Source organism: Micropterus salmoides, unplaced genomic scaffold, assembly GCF_014851395.1.
Source record: "Micropterus salmoides isolate LMB-PRFRI ecotype aquatic unplaced genomic scaffold, ASM1485139v1 Ms_hic_scaffold_15, whole genome shotgun sequence".
Lineage (NCBI taxonomy): Eukaryota > Metazoa > Chordata > Actinopteri > Centrarchiformes > Centrarchidae > Micropterus > Micropterus salmoides.
This window is the reverse complement of record NW_024040596.1, coordinates 24,232,710-24,255,390: the sequence shown is the minus strand read 5'-3', so window position 1 is coordinate 24,255,390 and position 22,681 is coordinate 24,232,710. Positions and strand designations below refer to the sequence as shown.

At 42.8% G+C, this 22,681-nt stretch overlaps 1 protein-coding gene across 2 annotated transcripts; it reads left to right on the top strand.

The window, feature by feature from the left end:
• Nucleotides 1-37: 37 nt before the first annotated feature.
• si:rp71-68n21.9 (kelch-like protein 9) lies at nt 38-19,678 on the top strand. Of its 2 annotated transcripts, none has more exons than XM_038721193.1 (11): nt 38-235; nt 2,229-2,282; nt 3,334-3,467; nt 3,625-3,800; nt 8,568-8,700; nt 11,345-11,541; nt 11,852-11,927; nt 12,175-12,732; nt 13,081-13,260; nt 13,900-14,013; nt 17,956-19,678. In XM_038721193.1, exons 2-11 carry the CDS (start codon nt 2,278-2,280, stop codon nt 18,450-18,452), a joined length of 2,070 nt encoding a protein of 689 aa, XP_038577121.1. In that variant the 5' UTR covers nt 38-235; nt 2,229-2,277; the 3' UTR covers nt 18,453-19,678. The 2 variants fall into 2 exon arrangements, with proteins under 2 accessions (XP_038577121.1, XP_038577123.1); XM_038721195.1 differs by lacking the exon at nt 38-235 and adding an exon at nt 2,029-2,127.
• The last annotated feature ends 3,003 nt before the right edge of the window (nt 19,679-22,681 follow it).

The following is a 22,681-nucleotide window of genomic DNA, read 5'->3' as shown; positions in this document are numbered from 1 at the left end:
GCGTCAAGATGCAAAAAGGCGCAGAATGTGAGAAAGAGAAGTAGCACAGGAAGTGACTGAGGTCTCGGTTAAAGCAAAGAGACGCAATGCTCACTTAGACACTTTGCCTCTCCAACCAGCCGGAGCAGTTCAACAGACATTTTCTGCTCAGTGTTCCTCTTAGACTTCTGGTTGGTTAGACAAACAGGCTGGAGGGAGGCCTTGGGAACAGTCTGCTGAGGAGGATTTCTTCCAGGTAGGTTACCCGCATGTACATGTTTTAGATCCAGCTCCATGTGAAGCACCAGCAGGCACAGTACATGACAACAAAGCACCACAACTTCATGTGTGTATTCATATCACTCTGTTTCAGCTGTTACAGGAAGGTAAATATTAGACTGTAGTGTGTTTCACTTCACTGATTTCAATCTTGTTTTGTAAGTATTCGTGGCACTGAGCTACTGTGTCGCTGCGTTATTACACTTGTCAGTTGAGAAAGAGCTTGATTGTGGTCACTACATGTCACTTAGTTGTAAGAGGTGTTTTAAGTGGGACTGAAAAATTGGTGGCCTACACTTAAAAATACACGTAAAATAAAAATTGCAGGCAAGCAGTTCTGATATAGATAATAACTCAGAAGCCATGCATTTTTTTAGTGGTTTTAAACTAAATTAGTCAAATATTTTCCCTACAAACAGTGGTGGAATAAGTATTAACTCAATTCCTTTAGGTAAAAGTACTAATATCATACTGTGAAATCATCTGTAAAAGTACTCAATCTGCAGAAAAAATAATCCATTTAACTACTGTTGTATTCCATAATATCGTCATATCTTTGTAACGTCACTGTGAGAACCACGTAGCTTTAAAAGTCACCTTTTCATGAGCTCAGAAAAACAGCCCTGTTTCAGCTTTGTGACAATGCTTTTCCAGCTAATCCAAGGTGTTTGTTTTTTTTATAGTTTATTTAGCTTACAGAGTAGGCGAATTTTCTCAACCCATGAAGGAACACTTCACACTTCAGATAATTAGAAAAACTCACATTCAGAATTACCAAATTTGTGGTACATTACATTACATGATTTTCTCCAGAAAGGAAGGGTTTGACCAATGTTACTCTGAAAAGTAACTAGTAACTTAAGCTATCAGGTAAATGTAGCAGAGTAAAAAGTGCAATAATTGCCTTTGAGATGTAGTATAAAGCCTCATAAAATGGAAAACCAGAACACTTTGTGCTCTGATATATAATATACAGTATTATTTAAATGGTGTGCAAACAACTGTTATCATTATGTCAAACAAACACATGAAACAGGCTCACAAAATGTTATCTCTGTGGGTCTAAAACAGTTTAAAGAGAACAATAGAAACTGCATCATGAATAACAATTAACTAGATTGTTGTCATCATCAACTAAAACATAAATTTGGTACATAGTATATTGTAATTATTGAACATAAAGAAGAGTCTTGGTATTTATTTTTGTCAAATTCTACCAAACAAAAACAACAACAGGTCTGTGTATTATATATAGATGAAGTTGTAATGCCAGATTAAACACTGGTTTTATTTACGTTAAACATGTGTCAAGTATTTTTTTAGTTCTCACATAAAATAAACATTAACTAATAATAATAATACATGTTAGTCAAGTTATACCAGATATTGCTGAAGCTAGAAGTGCTTATCAATTTCAAACAAACCAACCACAAAGCTTCTGACACGGCTGATTTTATCAAATGATGATGAAATGAAACACGTTACTTCATTAGGTGTTAGATTGCACTATAGAGGTTGTGGGAAATGAATGCTTTACTTTAGAAAATAGAATTATCATTGTTCACAAAATTTGGCTTAGACATACACACTAAAACATGCATGCTGTTTGGCAGAGAAACAACAGTTTAACCGGAAGAAAAGGTCTGAAGTCAAGTTCAGTGAGGTTTGTACTGTCTGCCAACGTGCAAGGCCACATCAAACGCACAGAATTTGTCACAGAGTTTGACACGCTGTGAACCTCACAATAGGGTGAGGCTCTTCATTCAGAGGAAACCTTTAGACAATTCTGACTAAATTGTTGAGCGAGACTCATCTTACTGAAGATGTTATATTTTTACATTAGCACGGAATATGTGATTATAGTCATACGTACGTAGGTCACAACACCTTTCCTGTGCATGTTTTCTTCTAGCTCAAAGCTCCTAAAATCTTTTGCTGTCCACTAAAGCTCGTCTTTTATCTCCATGTAGGAAGTCTCACCAGCGCAACAACAGTCCGCAACCCCAAGAGGCCAATGAAATGGGGTAAGGAGTTTTTTGGGCTTTTCTCCTCTTCATATGTATACATACACCCATGTATACCATGTACATGTATGTGTTTTATGTACAATAAATAAAGCAATTATACTGCTTGTTTTCCAGTAGTGCTTTGTAGATTAAAAGAAGTGTCAATCTATTTAAGGGTGACAGCAAGTTTCAATCCTGTATTTTGAATTTGGGTGGTGGGCTTAGCTCCATGTAAGGATATATGGATCCACATAATGCTAATCAAATTAATTATCCATTTTTAGCAAGTCAAGCAATGTTTCACCTTTTTTTACTAAATTTTACAAAAGAAAAATTTAAGCACTTTCTTGCCTTTAAATTCGAATTTACATTCAATAGTCGTTATATTTGCTTTGTCTGAGTATTCTCCTAATTTTACCAGGATTTACTGTGTGCTGCATATCTTGGTGTGAAACATTTTCAAGAGGAGAAGTGGATCCCTTGAAAATGGTTTATTGGTTCCTCCTTTTCAGAGCATGCAATGCAAAACAGATAAGGGACTTTTGTCAGCCGCATAGATGAGGCTGGGTTTCTTACAGGAAACAAGCTCTTTTAATCAAATGATAGAGCTGACATACTAGAGATGGTAAAAGTTATGCTTTGGGCCACTAAGTAGTGAGTGTCTGATTCAGTGCTACTGAAGGAAGTGGTATTTGTACACAACATAAGAGGAAGTGCTGAGAGACTAAACTCAGAGAAAAAAAGTCTACCATGCAACAATGCCAAAACAGGTCATGAAACGTTCAAAACAAATCTTGGCACATATTTGGTAAGCTTAGTATTACTACTCATGTCGTAGTTTTGCCTTTACTTGCAATGAATTGATTGTACGCAGTAGGTAATCCATGAAGTTGTTGTGGATGCAGGCTCAACATCATAATTCTTGAAAGCCTGATACCTCTGAACATCACTTACGTCACAAAATCAGATTGCACTGCAAGGAGATCCCAGTGTCAATTTTTTAGGGATGCAAAATGGTACCATAAAGTCCAAACTGTTCTTGAAGTGTCCCAAATCTTCTCCTCTGTAGGGGAAGTGGAGATGACAGCGGGCCAGGCAGGCTGAGCCGTAGATTTTCTCGCCTGAGCGGCAGGCATCACTCCAGGGATCCTCCGAGACCTCCAGTTCAGCCCGAAAGACCTCCTGCTCCGCCTGTTCAACAAGGTGTGTGTGTACTTGTACTTTGCTTGAGTATTTCCATTGTATGCTACTTTGAACTTCTACTCCAATACATTTTAGAAGGAATTATAGTACATTTGAGTAAATGTATTTCATGACTTTCCTCATTACTCAGTATCTGTTCTCCATTTGGGTTTGACAGATGACAGGCCTTCTCCACCAGAACCTGCTCCAGCTCCAGCTCCCGCTCCTGTTTCTCTCCCGCCACCCATAGAAATACCACCTAAACGCCCAGACAAATCCACAAAGCCCAAACTTCCCCCTCGGCCGCTGTCCAAGGTGTTCAGTAGCACTGAACATGGAGCAGCTGTTTTGCAGGTATACATTTGTGACTTATTAACTAACTGAATGGCGGAAGTTCAGGAACTTCATTTGGGATACAAATATGGACGTAAACAACTTTTATTCTACAATAGCAGAGAAAGTCATTCTACATTTTTAAAATCCCAGTCTCTGTAATTGGCTTAAGATGCTCCATTTGTCACGGCCGGGGGCCAGAAACTCAAACGCAGACTAGAGAATGCACTGAAAGTGGTTTATTGAGCTCTAGGGGAGTCCTGGGAGAGGTTTGGGTGTGGTGGTCGCTCTGTGGGTCTGCAGCTCTGGTCCCAGAGTCTAGATGACTCCGTGGCATAGGAGGGAATCCGCGTGGCGCAGGTCCTGGCTTCTGGAGGCGAGACAAAGAGAGAGAGCCATTAACAATGGTGCAAAGGTTCAGACAACGTACTGAAACTAAGGTTGACAAACTGGCTGGCGTGTCCATACGGATGAAGTACAACGATCCGGCGGGGACTGGAAGGTTGGCAGATCCTTTAAAGGCGTGTTGATTGCTGGCAGAGGCCCTGGTGTGCTGATTGCAGATGTGCTTCAGGTGGGAAAGTCTGGAGCTCAGAAACCACGCCCACCAGCAGTCTCAGGGCAACAGGCAGGCCAGGGTCACGACCAGGGGTTTGTGACAGTACCCCTCCCCAACGAGAGCCTCCCGGCGATCCTCCAGGCCTCTCGGGGTGAGAGCGATGAAAAGCCTGTAAGAGGGCGGCATCCAAAACCTGTCGTCGGGGAACCCAGCTCCTCTCCTCAGGGCCATAGCCCTCCCAGTCGATGAGATACTGTATGCCGCGCCCTCGACGGCGAGAGTCCAGAACCCGACGCACCGTGAACGCAGGGTGGCCCTCAATGAGTCGGGCGGGTGGAGGGGCCGGGAGAGGAGGGAGCAGGGGGCTGATGAGGACAGGCTTGAGCAGGGACACGTGGAACGTAGGGTGAACCTTAAGTGTGGGGGGCAGACGAAGCCGAACGGTCACTGGGGTGATAATTTTCTCCACCACCAAGGGTCCAATGTATTTCTGAGACAGCTTCTTGGAGTCAGTCCTCAACGGAAGGTCCCGGGCGGAGAGCCACACCTTGTCCCCGACGGTGTAGGCGGGTGCAGGGGTACGACGACGGTTGGCGTGATACTCATACCGAGCCGACGTCCTCAGGAGGGTGGCTCGAGCTCTGTGCCAGGTGCGGTGGCATCTGCGGATGTAAGCTTGGACAGAGGGGACAGACAACTCTCTCTCCTGAGAGGGAAACAGTGGAGGTTGAAAACCATAAACACATTGAAAGGGTGACAGACCTGTGGCGGACGTAGGGAGAGTGTTGTGGGCGTATTCCACCCATGGCAACTGGGAAACCCAGGAAGCGGGGTTAGAGGACGCCAAGCAACGCAGAGTCGTCTCCAGCTTCTGGTTGGCTCGCTCTGCCTGGCCGTTAGCCTGGGGATGGAACCCTGAGGTCAGGCTGACGGTGGCCCCGATAGCACGGCAAAACGCCCTCCAGACTGCCGATGTGAATTGTGGACCCCGGTCTGAGACGATGTCTAATGGAAGGCCATGGACCGTGAACACCACTGAGACCAGGAGTTCAGCGGTTTCCTTAGCTGTGGGCAGCTTGGCAGAGGCAGATAACGTGCAAATTTGCTAAAGCGATCCACCACAGTGAGTACCACGGTCATACCTTTCGAGGGGGCAGCCCAGACACGAAATCCAGAGATAGGTGGGACCACGGACGACGAGGTATGGGTAGAGGCTGCAGGTATCCTGGAGGAGGCCGGTTGGAGCCCTTGTTCTGTGCACAGATGGGGCAGGCAGAAACGAAGGCATGGACATCGGCCTTCATCTCTGGCCACCAAAACCGTCTGCGCAGGAAGGCCAGAGAGCGGGTCACCCCGGATGGCATGAGAGTTTGGAGGAGTGACCCCACTGTAGCACAGATGAACGAACAGAGAGAGGCACAAACAAGCAGCCCGGGGGGCCGTTACCTGGGTCTGGCTGATGCTGAAGGGCCGTTCTCACCTCCTTCTCAATCTCCCACAGGGCTGCCCCAATGATACAAGTCTTGGGTATTATGGTGTCTGGGTCAGCCGTAGTCCCCTCTTTGACAAACATCCGGGATAGAGCGTCAGGTTTAGCATTCCTGGACCCGGGCCTGTAGGTAAGGGCAAAATTGAACCGACCAAAGAAAAGCGCCCACCTGGCCTGACGGGGGTTCAGGCGTTTCGCCGAGCGGATGTATTCCAGGTTTTTATGGTCGGTCCAGACCACAAACGGTTGCTCGGTGCCCTCGAGCCAATGACGCCACTCCTCGAGGGCCATCTTAACGGCCAATAATTCCCGGTTCCCGACGTCATAATTCTGTTCAGAGGGAGACAACCGATGAGAGAGGAAAGCACAAGGGTGAAGCTTCTTGTCCTCGAGTGACCTTTGGGACAGGACGGCTCCCACCCCTACGTCCGAAGCATCCACCTCCGATACCTCGTGGTATTCCGTGGGGATGGATGACAGGTCAGGTCTGACTGGTTCGGGACTCTGTGGGTTCACAGGGGAAGGCAGAGCAGACCGCAAGCAGCTAGCAAGACAGGTAGGACTCCAGTTCCGGATCTTAGCTGCTGCCCAGTCAATGTGAGGATTGTGTTTAATAAGCCAAGAGTGCCCCAACACCAACGGAATAAATGGCGAGTCTATCACAAAAAAGGAGATAGTTTCAAAGTGATTACCTGACAACTGAAGCTGAACCGGACAGGTGCAGGTCGTCACTCGAGCAAGCAGCCTCCCATCGAGTGTGCTAGCCTCCAGCGGCTCCTTTAGCTGCTCTGTGGCTAACCCCAGCTGCTTCACCAACTCGGTATCCAGAAAACTCTCGTCGGCTCCTGAGTCGATGAGTGCCAGGAGCTCCAGGGTCTGGGTTCCCCAGCTGATAGTGGCGTGTAGCTGAGTTCGAGGACGGGAAGACGGAGGCATGGTCGCCCGGCTCGCTAGGATGCCTCCCCTGGTTAGCGAGCCCTCCGGTTTAACGGCCTGTTAGGGCAGGAGGTGATGTAGTGACCAGGTAGACCACAGTAGAGACAGGCGTTGTTCCCTCTGCGGCGTTCCCGCTCCTCAGTACTGAGCCGGCTCCGGCCCAGCTGCATGGGCTCGCCTTCGGGGTCCTCCTCTCGCCGAGCGGGCTCCAGAATGGGTTCAGGATGAGGGGGTCTGGATCGTGCCGGAGCTGGAGAGTATACTCTGCGGCGGGGGCAACCTCCCTGCTGAGGCTGCCGTGTCTCTGCCGTTGTCTTTCCCGCAGCGATTATCTATCCGAATCGACAGGGTGATGAGATTATCCAGACATTCAGGTTCAGGATGGGACACTAGTTCATCTTTCAATTGTTCATTTAGCCCATTGATAAATACAGACAGTAGAGATGCCTCATTCCAACCGCTTTCAACGGCCAGAGTCCTGAACTCAACGGCGTATTCAGCCACGCTCCGGAGTCCCTGGCGGAGGGTGAGCAGTCTCATGGAGGCGTCGTTACCTCGAACCGGGTGGTCAAATACCTTGGTCATCTCCGTGGTAAAGGCGGCATAGGAGGTGGTTATCCGGTCCTGCCTCCTCCAGTGAACCGAGGCCCATTCCAACGCTGCTCCGCGCAGCAGTCCGATGAGGTAGGCAATTTTCGACCCTTCTGAGGCATAGGTGAGGGGTTGGAGAGCGAAGATAAGACCACATTGCATGAGGAAGGTTTGGCATTGGCCTAAGTTGCCATCATACCTCTCTGGTGGGGATACCCACGGTTCCCTGGCGGAGCTTGCGGCTGCTGATGCGGCAGGTGCGGGTGGAGGACCTTGCAGAGAGTCCTGGAGGTTTCCCATGCGGAGTGACAGATCTTGTAGTCCTCCCATGATCTCCTGAAGGGCGGTGCTGTGTTGGTCCAGGATTGCTCCCTGAGTGGAGACTGCATGGCGGACCGGCTCTAGGTCTGCTGAGTCCATTCTGGCCGGATCGTTCTGTCACGGCCGGGGGCCAGAAACTCAAACGCAGACTAGAGAATGCACTGAAAGTGGTTTATTGAGCTCTAGGGGAGTCCTGGGAGAGGTTTGGGTGTGGTGGTCGCTCTGTGGGTCTGCAGCTCTGGTCCCAGAGTCTAGATGACTCCGTGGCATAGGAGGGAATCCGCGTGGCGCAGGTCCTGGCTTCTGGAGGCGAGACAAAGAGAGAGAGCCATTAACAATGGTGCAAAGGTTCAGACAACGTACTGAAACTAAGGTTGACAAACTGGCTGGCGTGTCCATACGGATGAAGTACAACGATCCGGCGGGGACTGGAAGGTTGGCAGATCCTTTAAAGGCGTGTTGATTGCTGGCAGAGGCCCTGGTGTGCTGATTGCAGATGTGCTTCAGGTGGGAAAGTCTGGAGCTCAGAAACCACGCCCACCAGCAGTCTCAGGGCAACAGGCAGGCCAGGGTCACGACCAGGGGTTTGTGACACCATTACCCCAATCATCAATTTATGGTGAAGTTGCCCACTGGCCGTCTAGCCCATAGTATATTAAATGTACTTCATGTAGCTTTTTAACTGAGGATGATAAACATCCTTCATTCTTCAATAATTTTTTCATGAGCTGTCCTTCTCTTCACCAGAAGAAGAGCGTCCTCCTCCTCTTTGGTGCATATGGCATATTTCCCACCAAATCCAACATCCATAACACAATTTACAACATTATTGTGATAGTGATTTACTAATGTAAGAGTGCAACATGCCAAACTATTCATGTTTTTCCCACAGGGCTTTGATATTTTTCGGTCAGATGAGACTCTCTGTGATGTCGTCTTGGTGCCTGGGGACAGCAAGGAAACTTTCCCTGTCCACAGAGTCATCATGGCTTCATCCAGTGACTATTTCAAGGCTATGTTCACAGGTGAGTTGTCCTGTTTCATTCGGTTAAAAGTGGACAACACAGTGAACTTGGGCTTTTGAGTTCAAAACTTTGTGAAATGTACTTAATGACAAGTACATTATTATATTAAAACAGAACACCTGTGTACTGTATATTTGGGTGGACAAAACATTAGTAACCCATTTCGGAATACACCACAAACTAAAGTATGGAGTCTACAGTCATGCTAGCAGCTGTGAGTTGCGTACTTAGGCACAGCAGTACTCTAAGCTAAATACTAAGTCAGAATGCTGACTTAGTTTAGCTGGTGGATGTTAGAGACCTTGCGCTCCTCCACCTTCTGTTTGAGGATGCCCCACAGATGCTTAATAGGGTTTAGGTCTGGAGACATGCTTTGCCAGTCCATCATCCTACCCTCAGCTTCTTTAGCAAGGCAATGGTCGCCCTGGAGGTGTGTTTGGGGTCGTTATGTCGGAATGCTGCCCTGCGGCCCAGACTCCAAAAGAGAGGGGATCATGCTCTGCTTCAGTATGTCAACAGGGAGGGAAAATGGATAATTGGGGCCAATTTGGTTGTTTTCACTTAGGGGTGTACTCTCTTTTCTTGCCAGCGGTTTAGACATTAATGGCTGTGTAATGTGTTATTTTGAGAGGACAGCAAATTTACACTGTTATACAAGCTGTACACTCACTACTTTACATTGTAGCAAAGTGTCATTTCTTCAGTGTTGTCATGTAAAAAGATATAAGTAAATATTTACAAAAATGTTAGGGGTGTACTCACTTTTGTGAGATACAGTATGTACGGTACCAAATTCAAATGCCATCCATCTTGTAGTCCAAACAAGATCCAAATTGTGGTCATGACATTTCCCTGAAAGCCATAAATGTCAACCTGTTGGTGGCGCTTCAGGAAAAGTCTGGACCAAAGTCAGTAGATTTCTTCCTCTGGGAACTGTGAATGTTTGTGTCAAATTTCATGGCAATCCATCCAGCAGTTGATGAGATATTTCTGTCTGGAAATTAAGTTGTGAACCGACCGGCTGAGCGTAGAGTCATGCCTGTCACAGGGTTAAAAGCCATGCTAGTACCCATGTGAGGCTGCTATGCTTATTTGAAAACAAAATGAGAATAATAAATAATTTGGATCCTTGTCACCAGTGGTGCAAAATGTAGAGTTTAAGGTTGGGGACAGATGAAAGGCCATGTTTTTACATACTGTAATGGTTTTACCCTCTGTTATGTAGCCATTTTAGGGCATCTCATACTTAGTGTGACAGGCTATTATTAACATGTTAGCACATGTTAATTTAAGTAAGTAAGTAGGCAGCAGCACAATGTAGTTATACTGGGCTCCAGTGCAAATATTTTCCTTGGGCCAGGACAAACCAGCCTTTGGTCAAAAACATGGAAAGCGGCTGCCTGAACGCCCAATTAAGCTACGGCCACAGAATTCCCCGAACAGCTGGAATATTTTTAACCAGCTTACACTAACAAATCTAAACACAAATAGACACTATGACGATAAGCATAGAACTATACCCTTCAAGATAAGCACAGCAACTCATAAGTATAAAGATATGATCACACAGTTGCAAAAAAAAAACTATTCTATCATTTATCAACACAGCAGAAACACACCCATCAGAAGTTCACTTTATGGGCCTTTTCCTAGCAAGGAAAACCCATTGCAAGAAAGATGATGTGAGGATATCCAAGTACGTTATCGGGCATGACAGGGAAAAGATCATTGGACAAACAGATTTCCCAATTCCCAGCAAGCCTTGTTACATCACAGCTTTTGAGAACAAAAGAAACAAACCAATTAAATAAGCTGCAGGTAGAAATAATACTTATTTTGATAAAATAAATTTTTTGTAACATTTCAATAACAAACATATAATAGGCTTACTAAAATGTATTATAAATGACAATAGGGTAACCACAAACATTATGTAGGAGGTAGAGGGGGGTTATAAATAGCAGTCATTCTACATGTAGAGTAATAGAGGAGTGAGGTCTTGTAGGTTGGTGTGCATTTTTATCAACATTGCAAATGGCAGGTGTGAGGGCCTACGCCACACCCTGCTCCTTGCCACCAACGGTACTTTCTCGTGTGTGAATAAGCTAAAAGCAACCTTAAAGTACTGGCAAAGATGCAGTTAATATAGAATATCCTGAGACACTTTGTGTGTGATTGTGTGTGTCTTATACCAACCAACTGACATTGCTATCCCTACAGCTATACCACTAGCTTTGCAGAAATACAAATAAAGACACATTCTAATCTGTGTCTTGTTTTTATATTTAAAAGCAAAAGGTAAATATAAAGTAACAAATATATATTGTTATAAGTTGCCACTACTGGTACTTTCATTTTAGATACATAAAGTACAAGAAAAGAGGAAGGACTTGACAGTCTAACTCACTTCTGCATTAAACATCCTTTCAGTTGCAGCTTCACTGAAGATATTTGCATAGTCCTTTTATTATCCTCACACTGTATAGGTGTAAGTAGCCAGGCTTTACGGTGTCAGCTATGTCTTTGAATCTTGCTGACTGTGCACTTTGGTATCATGCCTGCACAAGACAAATCTTCTGAAACGATGCAAAAGCATTCATTCACCTTGTCCCTGTCTCTTTGTACTTGTTCTTTCTTTGTTCAGGAGGCATGAGGGAGCAGGAGATGAGAGAGATCAAGCTGCATGGGGTCACCAAGTTGGGTTTAAAGAACATTATAGAATTCATTTACACATCCAAAGTCACCCTTGACATGGGTAATCTCCAGGAAACACTGGAGGCTGCAAACTTCTTGCAGGTCATGCCTGTTCTGAGCTTCTGTAATCAGCTTCTGAGCAGAGAGGTAAGGGTTTTTGTTTCATAATAGAGTCACACTCCTATGATGTTGTATCAATTCATTAATGGCAGATCATTAAACTCAGCTATACTGGAGGTCAAGCTCATTAAGCTGCCAGAGGGATTTGGCAGCTTAATGAGCCTGACCTCAAATGTAACTGTATGCCTCACTGTCCTTTAATGAACTCCCTCTCAGACTCAATTATACAGATTGGTTAATAGTTGCACCTGCAAGAAAGGCAGAGTAATGCAGAGCAAAGCTGATTTTTAAAAAAATATTATAATTTATTCCCCTTCTGTGTTGTTCTTCGATGCAGATCACTATTGATAACTGTGTGGAGGTCGAGCAAATTGCCACAGACTTGCTTCTGGAGGACGTTCAGCTGAATATAGGTGAGTGTTGTGAAAAACTGATCGAAGAGCATAGTGACAAACGTACAACGTACTTTCTTAGACCTGTATTAATACATACATAAGGCTCCTTCAACTCTTCAGATCCTCAGCGGTCCCTATGACCACTTTCTTATATTAAAATAGAAAGTAATAAAACTAAATATTAGTGTATCATCATCCTTTAAGTTCAAAACTAAAGTAAACTCAAGATAACTGATGTTGATCATCCTTGTTTTATCAAACTTAGGAGAGTTTGTCAGCCAGAACCTGTCAGCGATGGTGGAAAGTGGTCGCTACCTCCAGCTCTCCGTAACCAGCATGGCCAACGCTCTGTCCAGCAATTCCCTGGAGGGTTTCTCAGAGTTGGAGCTCTACAACATTGCCAGAGGATGGCTCGACCATGACTACCCCAATCGCCGCTCCTCTGTTTATACCTTGATGCGCCATATTCGCTTCCCACTGATGAGCCCCACTGAGCTGATACAGATCTCCCAGGATGAGGAAGAGGGAGGAGACTCCATGATGCGCACTGATACAGCTTGTGTGAACCTCCTGCTGGAGGCCAGCAACTACCAGATGATGCCTTTCATGCAGCCAGCTCTGCAAACGGAGCGGACACAAATACGCTCAGACGCCACCCACATTCTGGCACTGGGTGGTGTGATGCGACAGCAGCTGGTGGTGAGCCGGGAGCTGAGGCTGTATGATGAACAGACCGGCCATTGGAGGGCTCTGAAGCCTATGGAGGTGCCACGTTATCAGCATGGTGTAGCTCTTCTAGGCGGCTTCCTCTTCATTGTTGGAGGTCAGAAAACCTACAGTTTATAATGAACACATAATATTCACAGTTCTCAGCTCAAACTGTGCAAGTGTCCATTTAACATGGGTATTTGGTCTAGGACTCACACATAAGCACAAAAACAAAGAATCTAAAATTTCTTGGTCTATGCAAAAACCAGGATAGGAGACTAGATCCTAGCATACAGAAACAACAAGTAAAGCCCTAATTTACTTGGTAAATAGGAACCACTTGGAGGTGAATTCATGGTACATGATGCATCATCCCGACTTTTTAAAATAAGATTGATTCACAGGTTAAATTGTGTCCTCCATTTTGTTACCACTCTAACGCTGATTCTTGTTGACTTCTCAGGCCAGAGTACTTATGACACCAAGGGTAAGACAGCCATAGACAGCGCCTACCGCTATGACCCGCGCTTCGACAAGTGGCTTCAGATTGCTTCACTCAACGAGAAGCGGACTTTTTTCCACCTGAGCGCTCTGAAGGGGAAACTGTATGCAGTCGGAGGAAGGAATGCCTCAGGAGAGATTGGTGAGCTGCTAGTAATTACTGTCAGTACTGCTTTTACTACTGTCAGCTGATCAATAGATAATTCATTTTTATCATCATTTAAAAGTCCAAATTTCACAATTTTATAGCTCTGTTTTTGGTCTTCACCAACTCCGGAGAGAAATATCTGTCTCTTTAGCTGCTAAATGCTCCATATGTTCACCAGCTGGTCTCTAACTGTGTCTGTCTGACGTTTGGGGCATGTAGTGTACAGTGGGTTTGTAGAGCTTTACACTGAAAACAGCTGCCTGCTGCGGCATGGAAACAACAAGTGGTAAGAGTGAACTAAAACAGTAAAGTTTGAGACGCACAGCTTAACACTGAGCTGAATCTCAGAGCAGCAGTTTCAGGTGATAATTCTCTGTAGGTTCATCACTACAAGTGACCCAGTTCATACTGTCATATTGTTTTTTTACATTGTCATAAAATACATTGCTAGTATAAAAATATAACTTTAAAATTGCATGTCAACATGTTATAAGAAAAAAAAAACTTTTTCCACTATACCTTGGTGGACAAAAAATAACATATGCACATCAGGATGCTTATATTGCCCTTGGAAAAGTTTACTCACCCTTAAATAAAATTCAACCCCAAACATCTGTCTGTCACTTTGATCAGACACTGTGGAATGCTACAACCTGAAGAAAAATGAGTGGACATTTGTGACCAGTATGGTGGAGCCTCACTACGGACATGCTGGAACAGTTCACGGAGACCTCATGTATATCTCAGGTAAGGTAACAATGTTAAACACTCTTTAACCTTGACATAAGACCAAATGCTTCTCTAAAGTAGTAACATTTTCAACTCATGTGAATGCATTCTTGCCTCAGTTTGAACCATCTTGAGTAAGTTCATGTCTATTCACACATCTTTCCATTGAGTATATTTCTGTTTTCATGGGATAAAGTACCAAGAAGATATTAAATTAAAATCAAAATTTAAATTCCTATAATAAAGATTTCAGTGGTTCAAAGTACAGTTTGAAACATAAAGCAATGTTTTTCTTTAAGAATGATCCAATACTAGACAGTAGGATAATATAGTAATATAAAATTTGCTCAAAGGCACAGTGGCCTGTGAACAAGTGTGTAAAGTCTGCGTTCCTAAATTACCCATTTGACAGTTTCAAAAATGACTCAGTTATCTCTTGCTGGTCTAACCAACAGTCAGTGTTTAATGGTAGTTAAGGGTGAGCAGATGAGGGAAAGGGTGACCCCTAAGGTTTCATATTCACCTTAGAGCTCCAGCTATTCCCTTGTGAGTGTTTAATCCTGCCTTTGTCTCTGGCAGCTTCTCTGTTTGTTTATCTTCTCTCCCTGATTCCTCCTCTGCTCCATCATAGACTGTTTCTCTTTATGTCATTCCGCCACCTTTGATGCATCCCACCAATCTTGAATCCTTTCAGCTAACACAACATGATGCTCTGAGCTGAAAGAATGTGCAGTGTTTTCAGTTTTAAATCCAGTTACAACAGTGTTAGACTGATCCTTCCCTTCTGTCCAAAGTTATGAATATTTAAATTGTCACAGAATCAACACAGTCAGTTTCTCTTTTAACTTTTGCATCATGTTAATCTGGGTGTAGAGAAGAAAAATAAAAGACAAAAAATGTATATAACAAACTACATATTAATCATTGTGGACTAGTAGTTGTAGGTCCCTTTATGATACTCACAAAAAGAAAAGTTATATACCAAATGATACACAGTAGATGGGTGAATAAATTATAAGGCATAGAAATACGACTATTTAACATGGTGGAGTGTCGAGGATGAATTAAGGACCCTCACAGCCTCAAGAAAGAAGCTGCCCTGTCTGGTGGTACGACAGCAGTTACTTCTGTATCTCTTGCCAGACGGTAGCAGAGTGAACAGGCTGTGGCTGGTCTGGATATTGTCTTTTAGGATCCTTTGGGCTCTGCGCAGGAACCTCATTGATATCACAGATGCACGGTAGAAGGGTACCAATGATGTTCTGGAACATAAATGGTGGACAGGCCGGCAGAGCCTAGAGTAACTGTATCGTTGTGGTCTGGTTAGCAATAACTTCTCGGTCACGGTTGAAGTTACAGAAATCTTGCCTTTGTGGTAAAAAGAAGCATACACTGACTGTTCATAGTCAAGGGGAAGTATCTTTGACACACAGTCTCCAGTGTTCCCAACACATGCTTTGTAGGCCAAGCACATAACCTGACTTCCTCAAGAAGTTTTTTTTAAGCTGTCTAACAGCATCATGCAAGTTTTCCACGTGCTACAGAGAGAGGACAGTTATTATTCATACAAAAACTACACAACCGCTTTTTTCTCTGGTGAGGACACTCTTGTAATGATGCAATCAGGTCATTCAGGGTAATAATGAATAGTTATCCATATGTCATCCAGTGTCAGGTGATTCCTGATCCAAATACTCTACATATAGTATTTGCAGAGAGCATTTGTAGAGAGCATTTGTAGAGAGCATTTGTGCTGCCCATGCATTTAGGTGGATACAATTTCACACTCCTTAAAGTGATTTAAAAGGTTGATAAGAACAGAATTAAATTTCACACAAGCAGATGATGACCTAGTGTGGATGCTAAAAGGTCCTACTAATACCAAGAAGCCATTAAACAACCACCCTTGCCAATGAAAATCAATTAAATATGACAGAAATCATGTTTGCAGCGAAGGTAATGTATTGGAAGTTTTATTCATGTGTTTCCCCGGAAGTTACAGCAACTAGAAGGGGTTGACCGAATGAAACATGCCATTACCTTGAATAAAATTATTTCTCTGGGTTTGAACATTGTTGGAAACATTTGGGATAGTGTAAATACACAACTCAACAAAATATACAACATAGGTCTAGTCAATTTTAGACATTTTAATGCAGAAATGTTACATATTAAACCTTAAACACACAACACAGGAAAGACAGAAATATTTGTCTGATTTCAGCTTCAGGTCTTTGACAGTGGAATCATCAAAAAAAAACTTTCATGGGCACTCAATCAGCCGTCAGAGGAGCGCTGTTCACTGTAATTCACATTTAAAACTGTTTTTGGATTTCTGTTTTGATTCTCTATAAGTGACAACAGGTTCCATTTTGACAAGATGAATTATTGACAACGCTTGCTCAGGAAGTGGTTTGAATGAATAGGTCAGCCAAGCACGCTTGCTTGGCTGACCTACTCATTCATACCACTTCCTGTTTAGCAGCAAACTCTGAGCAAAACATGAGCGGCTCTCAGTCTGATCGTAGGCAGGTTTCTTAGCAACTTTGGACAGGAAATCAGCTCACGTTGTGAATAGAAACATAAGTTTCACATGTTGTGTTGCAGGAAACACAAAGACCTGTGGTTGCAGCACATTTAAATCCCATACCCTCAAAAGCTATAAGGTGCTGGTAATGTATTATTTACCAATATATATAGTTTTTGAGTTGAAACACAAGCTCAGTAAAAGGTCAGAGGGAAATGCATTTAGAATTACATTTATCCATATCTTGAAAGTCGAACTAAAAGAATAATTAGCAAATGTGCAAGATGTGTATTGGACAGAAAAAACTAAGAGATGGGACAGCAAAAGCAGCAGATTTTAGAACTCGTGAAGTCCTGGAAGATGCTTTTTCTTTAATTTGTGGACACACGAGCATGCACATGTGATTTAAAAAAATTCAGTGTTTTTATTTCTTCAATCTCTTAAACCTAACGTTAGAAGTTTTGTTTACGTGTACTTGTACAGGAACTGTATTTTTCAGCAAGTGCCCATGTAAGATTTAGGCTTGGTTTCTATAATAAGTGCTGTTACAATTAGAAGGAACATCAGAAAATAGAGTATTCCTCACTGGGCAATGCCATTTCATCATGTATAGAACATTTCCAGACCACAAGACAAATCCTCTTATCTCAGATGGACATCTGTACGTGACACATTAATCTATTTATCTTTTTCAAAAACACATTCCCTTGTATTCAATGCTTCTTTCATACATATATCCTGTGATTTCATTTTATTTCCTCTTTGTGTGTCCATTTGTCCATTTTACATTAAAATCTTAATTTCTTTTTTAAGTGTGGTAAAAAGGTATTGCAAACTAAGCATTTCACCATTCAGGGGGAAATTCTGTTGCACTGTGCAATAACACCTTGAACTTTAGGAGGAAGACCACTTACACTTTGGATGGTATTTTAAAGAAATGAGGGTGTGAAAAAAGTCCAAGTCCAAAAGAATCACAATGAAGAGAAACACATTGTTCACATTGCCATTACAGTGTAAAAGGAAATGTGTCATTACGTCTGTTTTCAATATCTGACCATAGGAAAGTACCCGACCACTGCCACAAACTCTTCCACAAACTCATGTTCACTCGTCCTCATTGAACAAAGTTCAGACTGTGTGAAAACAGATGCAGCGTTTTACCACATGCACATTGTGCATGTGCATATTGTGCAGAGAACCTCAAATTATAGCTTTTATTAACATGGACATACAGTATACTACTAGTGATAACTAATTGATTTATTGATTTGGATTTGGAAAATCACTCTTTTATGTGGGGGGGGCACAAGTCAAAGAAAGTAAACTGTTTCATAACATTACATAAAACACATTTTTGTGCCTGTAAGATATATCATAGAGACGTATTTTTAAGATAGACTGTAACATCTAATGAATTCTCTTTCGTCACACAGGTGGCATCACCCGTGACACATTTCAGAAGGAGCTTTGGTGTTACGACCCAGTCGCTGACACATGGAACCGACGAGCCGACATGATGGAGCTCCGTGGTCTGCACTGCATGTGCACCGTAGGAGACAGACTCTATGTCATGGGCGGGAATCACTTCCGAGGCAGCAGCGACTATGACGACGTCCTGAGCTGCGAATACTACAGCCCAGAGACAGACCAATGGATGGTGGTGGCACCAATGCCACGGGGCCAGAGCGACGTTGGTGTGACAGTGTTTAACGGGCAGATCTATGTTGTAGGAGGGTATTCCTGGAACAGCAGATGTATGGTTGACATTGTGCAGCGCTATGATCCAGAGCAGGATGTGTGGGACAGGGTGTTCAACGTTCTGGAGCCTCTGGGGGGGATTCGTGCCTGTACAATGACAGTTCATCTGCCGGAGGGGTCGGTGGACGAGGCTGAGATACAGGAGTGTCCACTGCCCACAGCTAAAAGCTGATCGTGGGGTTTCTGACTTTTGCCACTGTCAGACCAGAGTCGGCAAGATGGAATTAGTATGTTGAAGGCAAGAAGAAGGCAAAGCAGAAAATTAGTGTGGGTTGCAAACATGCTGCAGATGCAAGCATTGCTCGCTAGTTAACATTAGCATTCAACTGTCTTGTGCCATTTCCTGTCCTTGCCTTTACTCTCAGCCATGCAGCATCCCCCCTGCTCTGCTGCTTGTGTTCTTCCACTCTGCGATTTCAGTATGTAAAAGGAAACACTCCGTCACATCCTTAAAGAAACCCACCCTCCCTCTCAAAGTGACAGGACATTGATTGATGAGTATCACTGTTTCACAGGTCAAAATTCAATCAGATGGACTCTTTTGGTGTAAACGCAGCTTTAGACTTCAGCACTGAAATAACGTGATCAAAAGATAAAGCTGGCGTTATTTTATCATTTCATTACCCTCTACTAATCTCATTGATAGACCAAAAACAATGATGACTTTATCCTGCTAACAAGTACTGTCTTGGTAACTACAAAATTTCAAAGCATGTCAGAGAAATGTCATCTATGATGACGCACAAGTTGCGAGGACTATACTGAGCTCTCTTCATATCATAATGTAGGATGGAGGAATGTGTAAAAATCATTTGTGTTTTGCGGCATGGAGTCATGAGATGTAAGCTAGACAACAAAGACAGCGTGTCTATTATGATTTAGAACTTGAATAGGGACTGTACAGAAGAAAGTGGAAATCCCCTCAATATAAACAAATAAAGCAGCTTATTTTTAAGTTTTGGTCTGGGTTTTGGCCTTACTACTTAGCTAAAGACACTGTCAATTCTAATGATTGCATAAATCATCAATATGAAGTAAAATAGCTTTTTATTTCCTCCCATAAATCCTAAATAAAGAGAGATAAACTAGATCCCAGTAGATTCTCATAAACTGTACTGCAGTTAGTTTTTCCATTAGCCTACCCTATAAAGCTGAGACTGTTCCTGAGCTTTATGCTTAAGAACAGAAGCTCTGGAGTCATTACTGTTTGATACTGCTTGAAAAGTAAAAGAGGACAAACAGCAAGAAGCTTATAGATGTACTGCTGTACCTTACTGCTTTAACACAAGCTCTGTCAAGTACTGTTAGCAGAAACAATGTATGGATACATGTTAGATTTGTTATGTATATTTATATTATATGCAGTGTTTTAAAATACAAATAAAAGGTTGATTATGATCTTCATGTTCCTCATTATTCACTGTCAGCGAAGGGCAAAGTTCCATCAGCTGGTAAGACACAAGTTCTTCAGCAGCTACAGGAGGGAAAGCATATTGTTAACACACACATGAACACACAGACTCTTTGGTACATCTGGTGCAAGTGAGTGACGATGAAATTACCCTTGAGACTTCAGATAAGACAACAGACAGCTGCGATATCAACTGCTATGCCAAGGACTAGCAGACAGACACCAGTATGTGATGCATAAAATATTACTGAAATTACAAGATCAGTTTGTTTTAGAAAAGACACTCAAAGCTAATTGGAATCCACTTTAGCAGTACCTTTTATAATACCAAGTATAATACCATAAGTATAAAACAAGTATAAATATACATGACCTAATTTCATTGTACCTATCCTAAATTCAAATAAAGCTACAAATAAAAAGCTAAATCTACATAGAAAGAACTGCAAAAGAAGATGAGGAGACTGGATGTTTTAGGCTCCTGTTTAAAAACTGAAGCGTAAGAAAAGCAAAGCCCATATATTTTGGATGTTTCCGAATATGATAATACTAGTTAGAGAGACTTTCCACCACACAGCCACAGTGTACTATTTACTGAGCAAACCATGGCCAACTATAATTCATCACTGTGCAAGGGAAACCATATTTGGCTTTCTGGGAGATAAATGTCACCTTTTCAAGGTTGTTGGATGTTGTTTTATTTGGCTGACCTAGCCTTGTACCGTCCTGAGGTGTGGAAAGTACTGACTTTAATTAATGTACTGGAGTACAGATCTGATCTACTTATCCTTTCAATTTCAATTCCTTTCAAAAAGCAGGATATGAGCAGCGATACATTTACTTTCAAGAGTATTTCCATTTTATGATAATTTATACTTTTATTCCACTACATTTCAGAGGGAAATACTGTACTTTTTACTCTATATTCTATATTTATGTTAAAGCTATAGTTACTAGTTTTGTATTGTATTTTCTTTTTTCCTTTTTTTCATCACTGTTTTAATGTTTTATTTCTTAAAAAGCCCTTCTAGGGACAGGTGTTGCAAATTAGCAACTGCTAAAACACTATGGTACACATATTGGATTGCTGTTTTCAGTTTATCTATGTTAGATGTATCGGTCTCTAATAAAATAAACCATAAATAAATACATAATAGTTTAAGCGTTTAAACTACCCAACAGCATATAAAGTTGTTAAAATTAGCTACACCTTAACATAAAAATAACATTGAAATGTGGCTGTGATGTGCATAGGCGCTCCTCTGTACTGTACACACAGCGCAGCCAACGAGGTGAAGTCCACTAAGACCATAAAACGACCAGGTCCCAGCATAACACAGACTCCAAAACAAACTCCATGTTAGGCTAAAAACAACAATAAAGATTAGCCAATGCTGAGCTAAACATGTTTACTAACCTCAGGTTACTAATCTATTTTGCATTCAGCAAAATGGGCCTTGTTGTATGAGGGTTTTAAAGCCAAAGTTTATGATGAATGGCACAGTAGCTGCTGGTGTTGCTCTCTCTCACGTGTGGCCGTGCGCAGTAGATACAACATGTTACATAGGCAGATTTTAGGATTTTAAGTGTGACACACACACACCAACTCAGGTGCGTCAAGCAACTCCTAGGATGGTGAAGTCTTGATCCACTCTACTCAGCATCTCATAAGCTAGTAATTGTTGCCTTCCTTGATTGTGTTGATTAGGAGTAAGATGGTTAGGGTCAGGTTAAGAATATTAGCATAAGCCAATCAGTGACAGGTTTATGTGTGCACCCACTAGTGCTTCTGGAGAGTTGACTTTACAACTGACAAGTCTAGCAAACCAACAAAATGATTACAGGTAAGCTAATAATATCAGAAGGAAGATTGCATTTGCTTTTAATTATTCCATCTGATGTATTTAGCAAAGTTTAGAGGCCCTTGCATGTCAGGAGGGAAAAATAGCAGTCTGTTTTATTTCAAATAGTAACACACCAGTATAATTTCTGCCCATCATAAGCTGACTTTATCATGCATCGTTCAAAAACCTAAGGTAAAAGAAAAGGATGCTAAGCATGCACAAAATGATGCATTGTAACAATTTACATCATATCAGTTTAAGTCAAATTATATTTTAAAGAATTTTTTATCAGTAAAATTGGAGTTTTGTTTGTGGTCCTTTGTTTGTGGTCTTGTACGATTGTGACACAGTGTTAGAAGGCGTTTACTCATGGTTCATTAGTGTATGTTTTATTTCAAATAGTAATTCACCAGGATAATTTCTGCCTAGCTTCTTGGTAGGGGCTTGTTTCAGATAATCCAAGAAAAGCATATATATAAATGGCATTTAAATGTAGTCATCAATCATAATATAAATCATACCTACTTCTACCATTGTGGATACCAATGTATGTAATACCAATTGTCAGTCTTTTAGGGAATATTCTGATTTACTTTCAGATGTTTTTGCAGATTTTTGAGCACCTTATGTTTTAATTAGATGTATTTTTTTGTTCATATAATGGTGATTTCTGTTACGGGGTGTGGTGTGTGGACAGAGAGGACCCGAATGCAGCACTCAGAAGGAAGGAGGTTTATTGGAGGAAAAAGGGTGAGAGGGACTGGAGGGAGAGGAGGACGTCGGGGAAGTACAGGCACGGGGAACCAAGGAGACAGGGGGCCAGAGAGCAGGGGAACACAGGGGCCGAGGAAGCGTGGAGAGGCGGGGGAACAGGGAGGACGCCGTGAGGGAAGTCCAAGAGGAGTGGGCCAGTGGGTGAGCCCAGCCGAACGGAGGACGAGGGTGAGTGTACCTGGGAGGAAAACAGACAAAGGGACAAGGTTAGGGAAGACAGCAACAAGGTACAGGGTAAACGTGAAAAAACAAGAAACATGAAAGCCTGAACGTGGGGATGGCACCGGGTAGGAGCAACGACGATCAAGCAAGGATGGTGTGGAGAACCGGGGTTGAAATACAGGCTGGGATGAGGTTGATGACTGGCAGGTG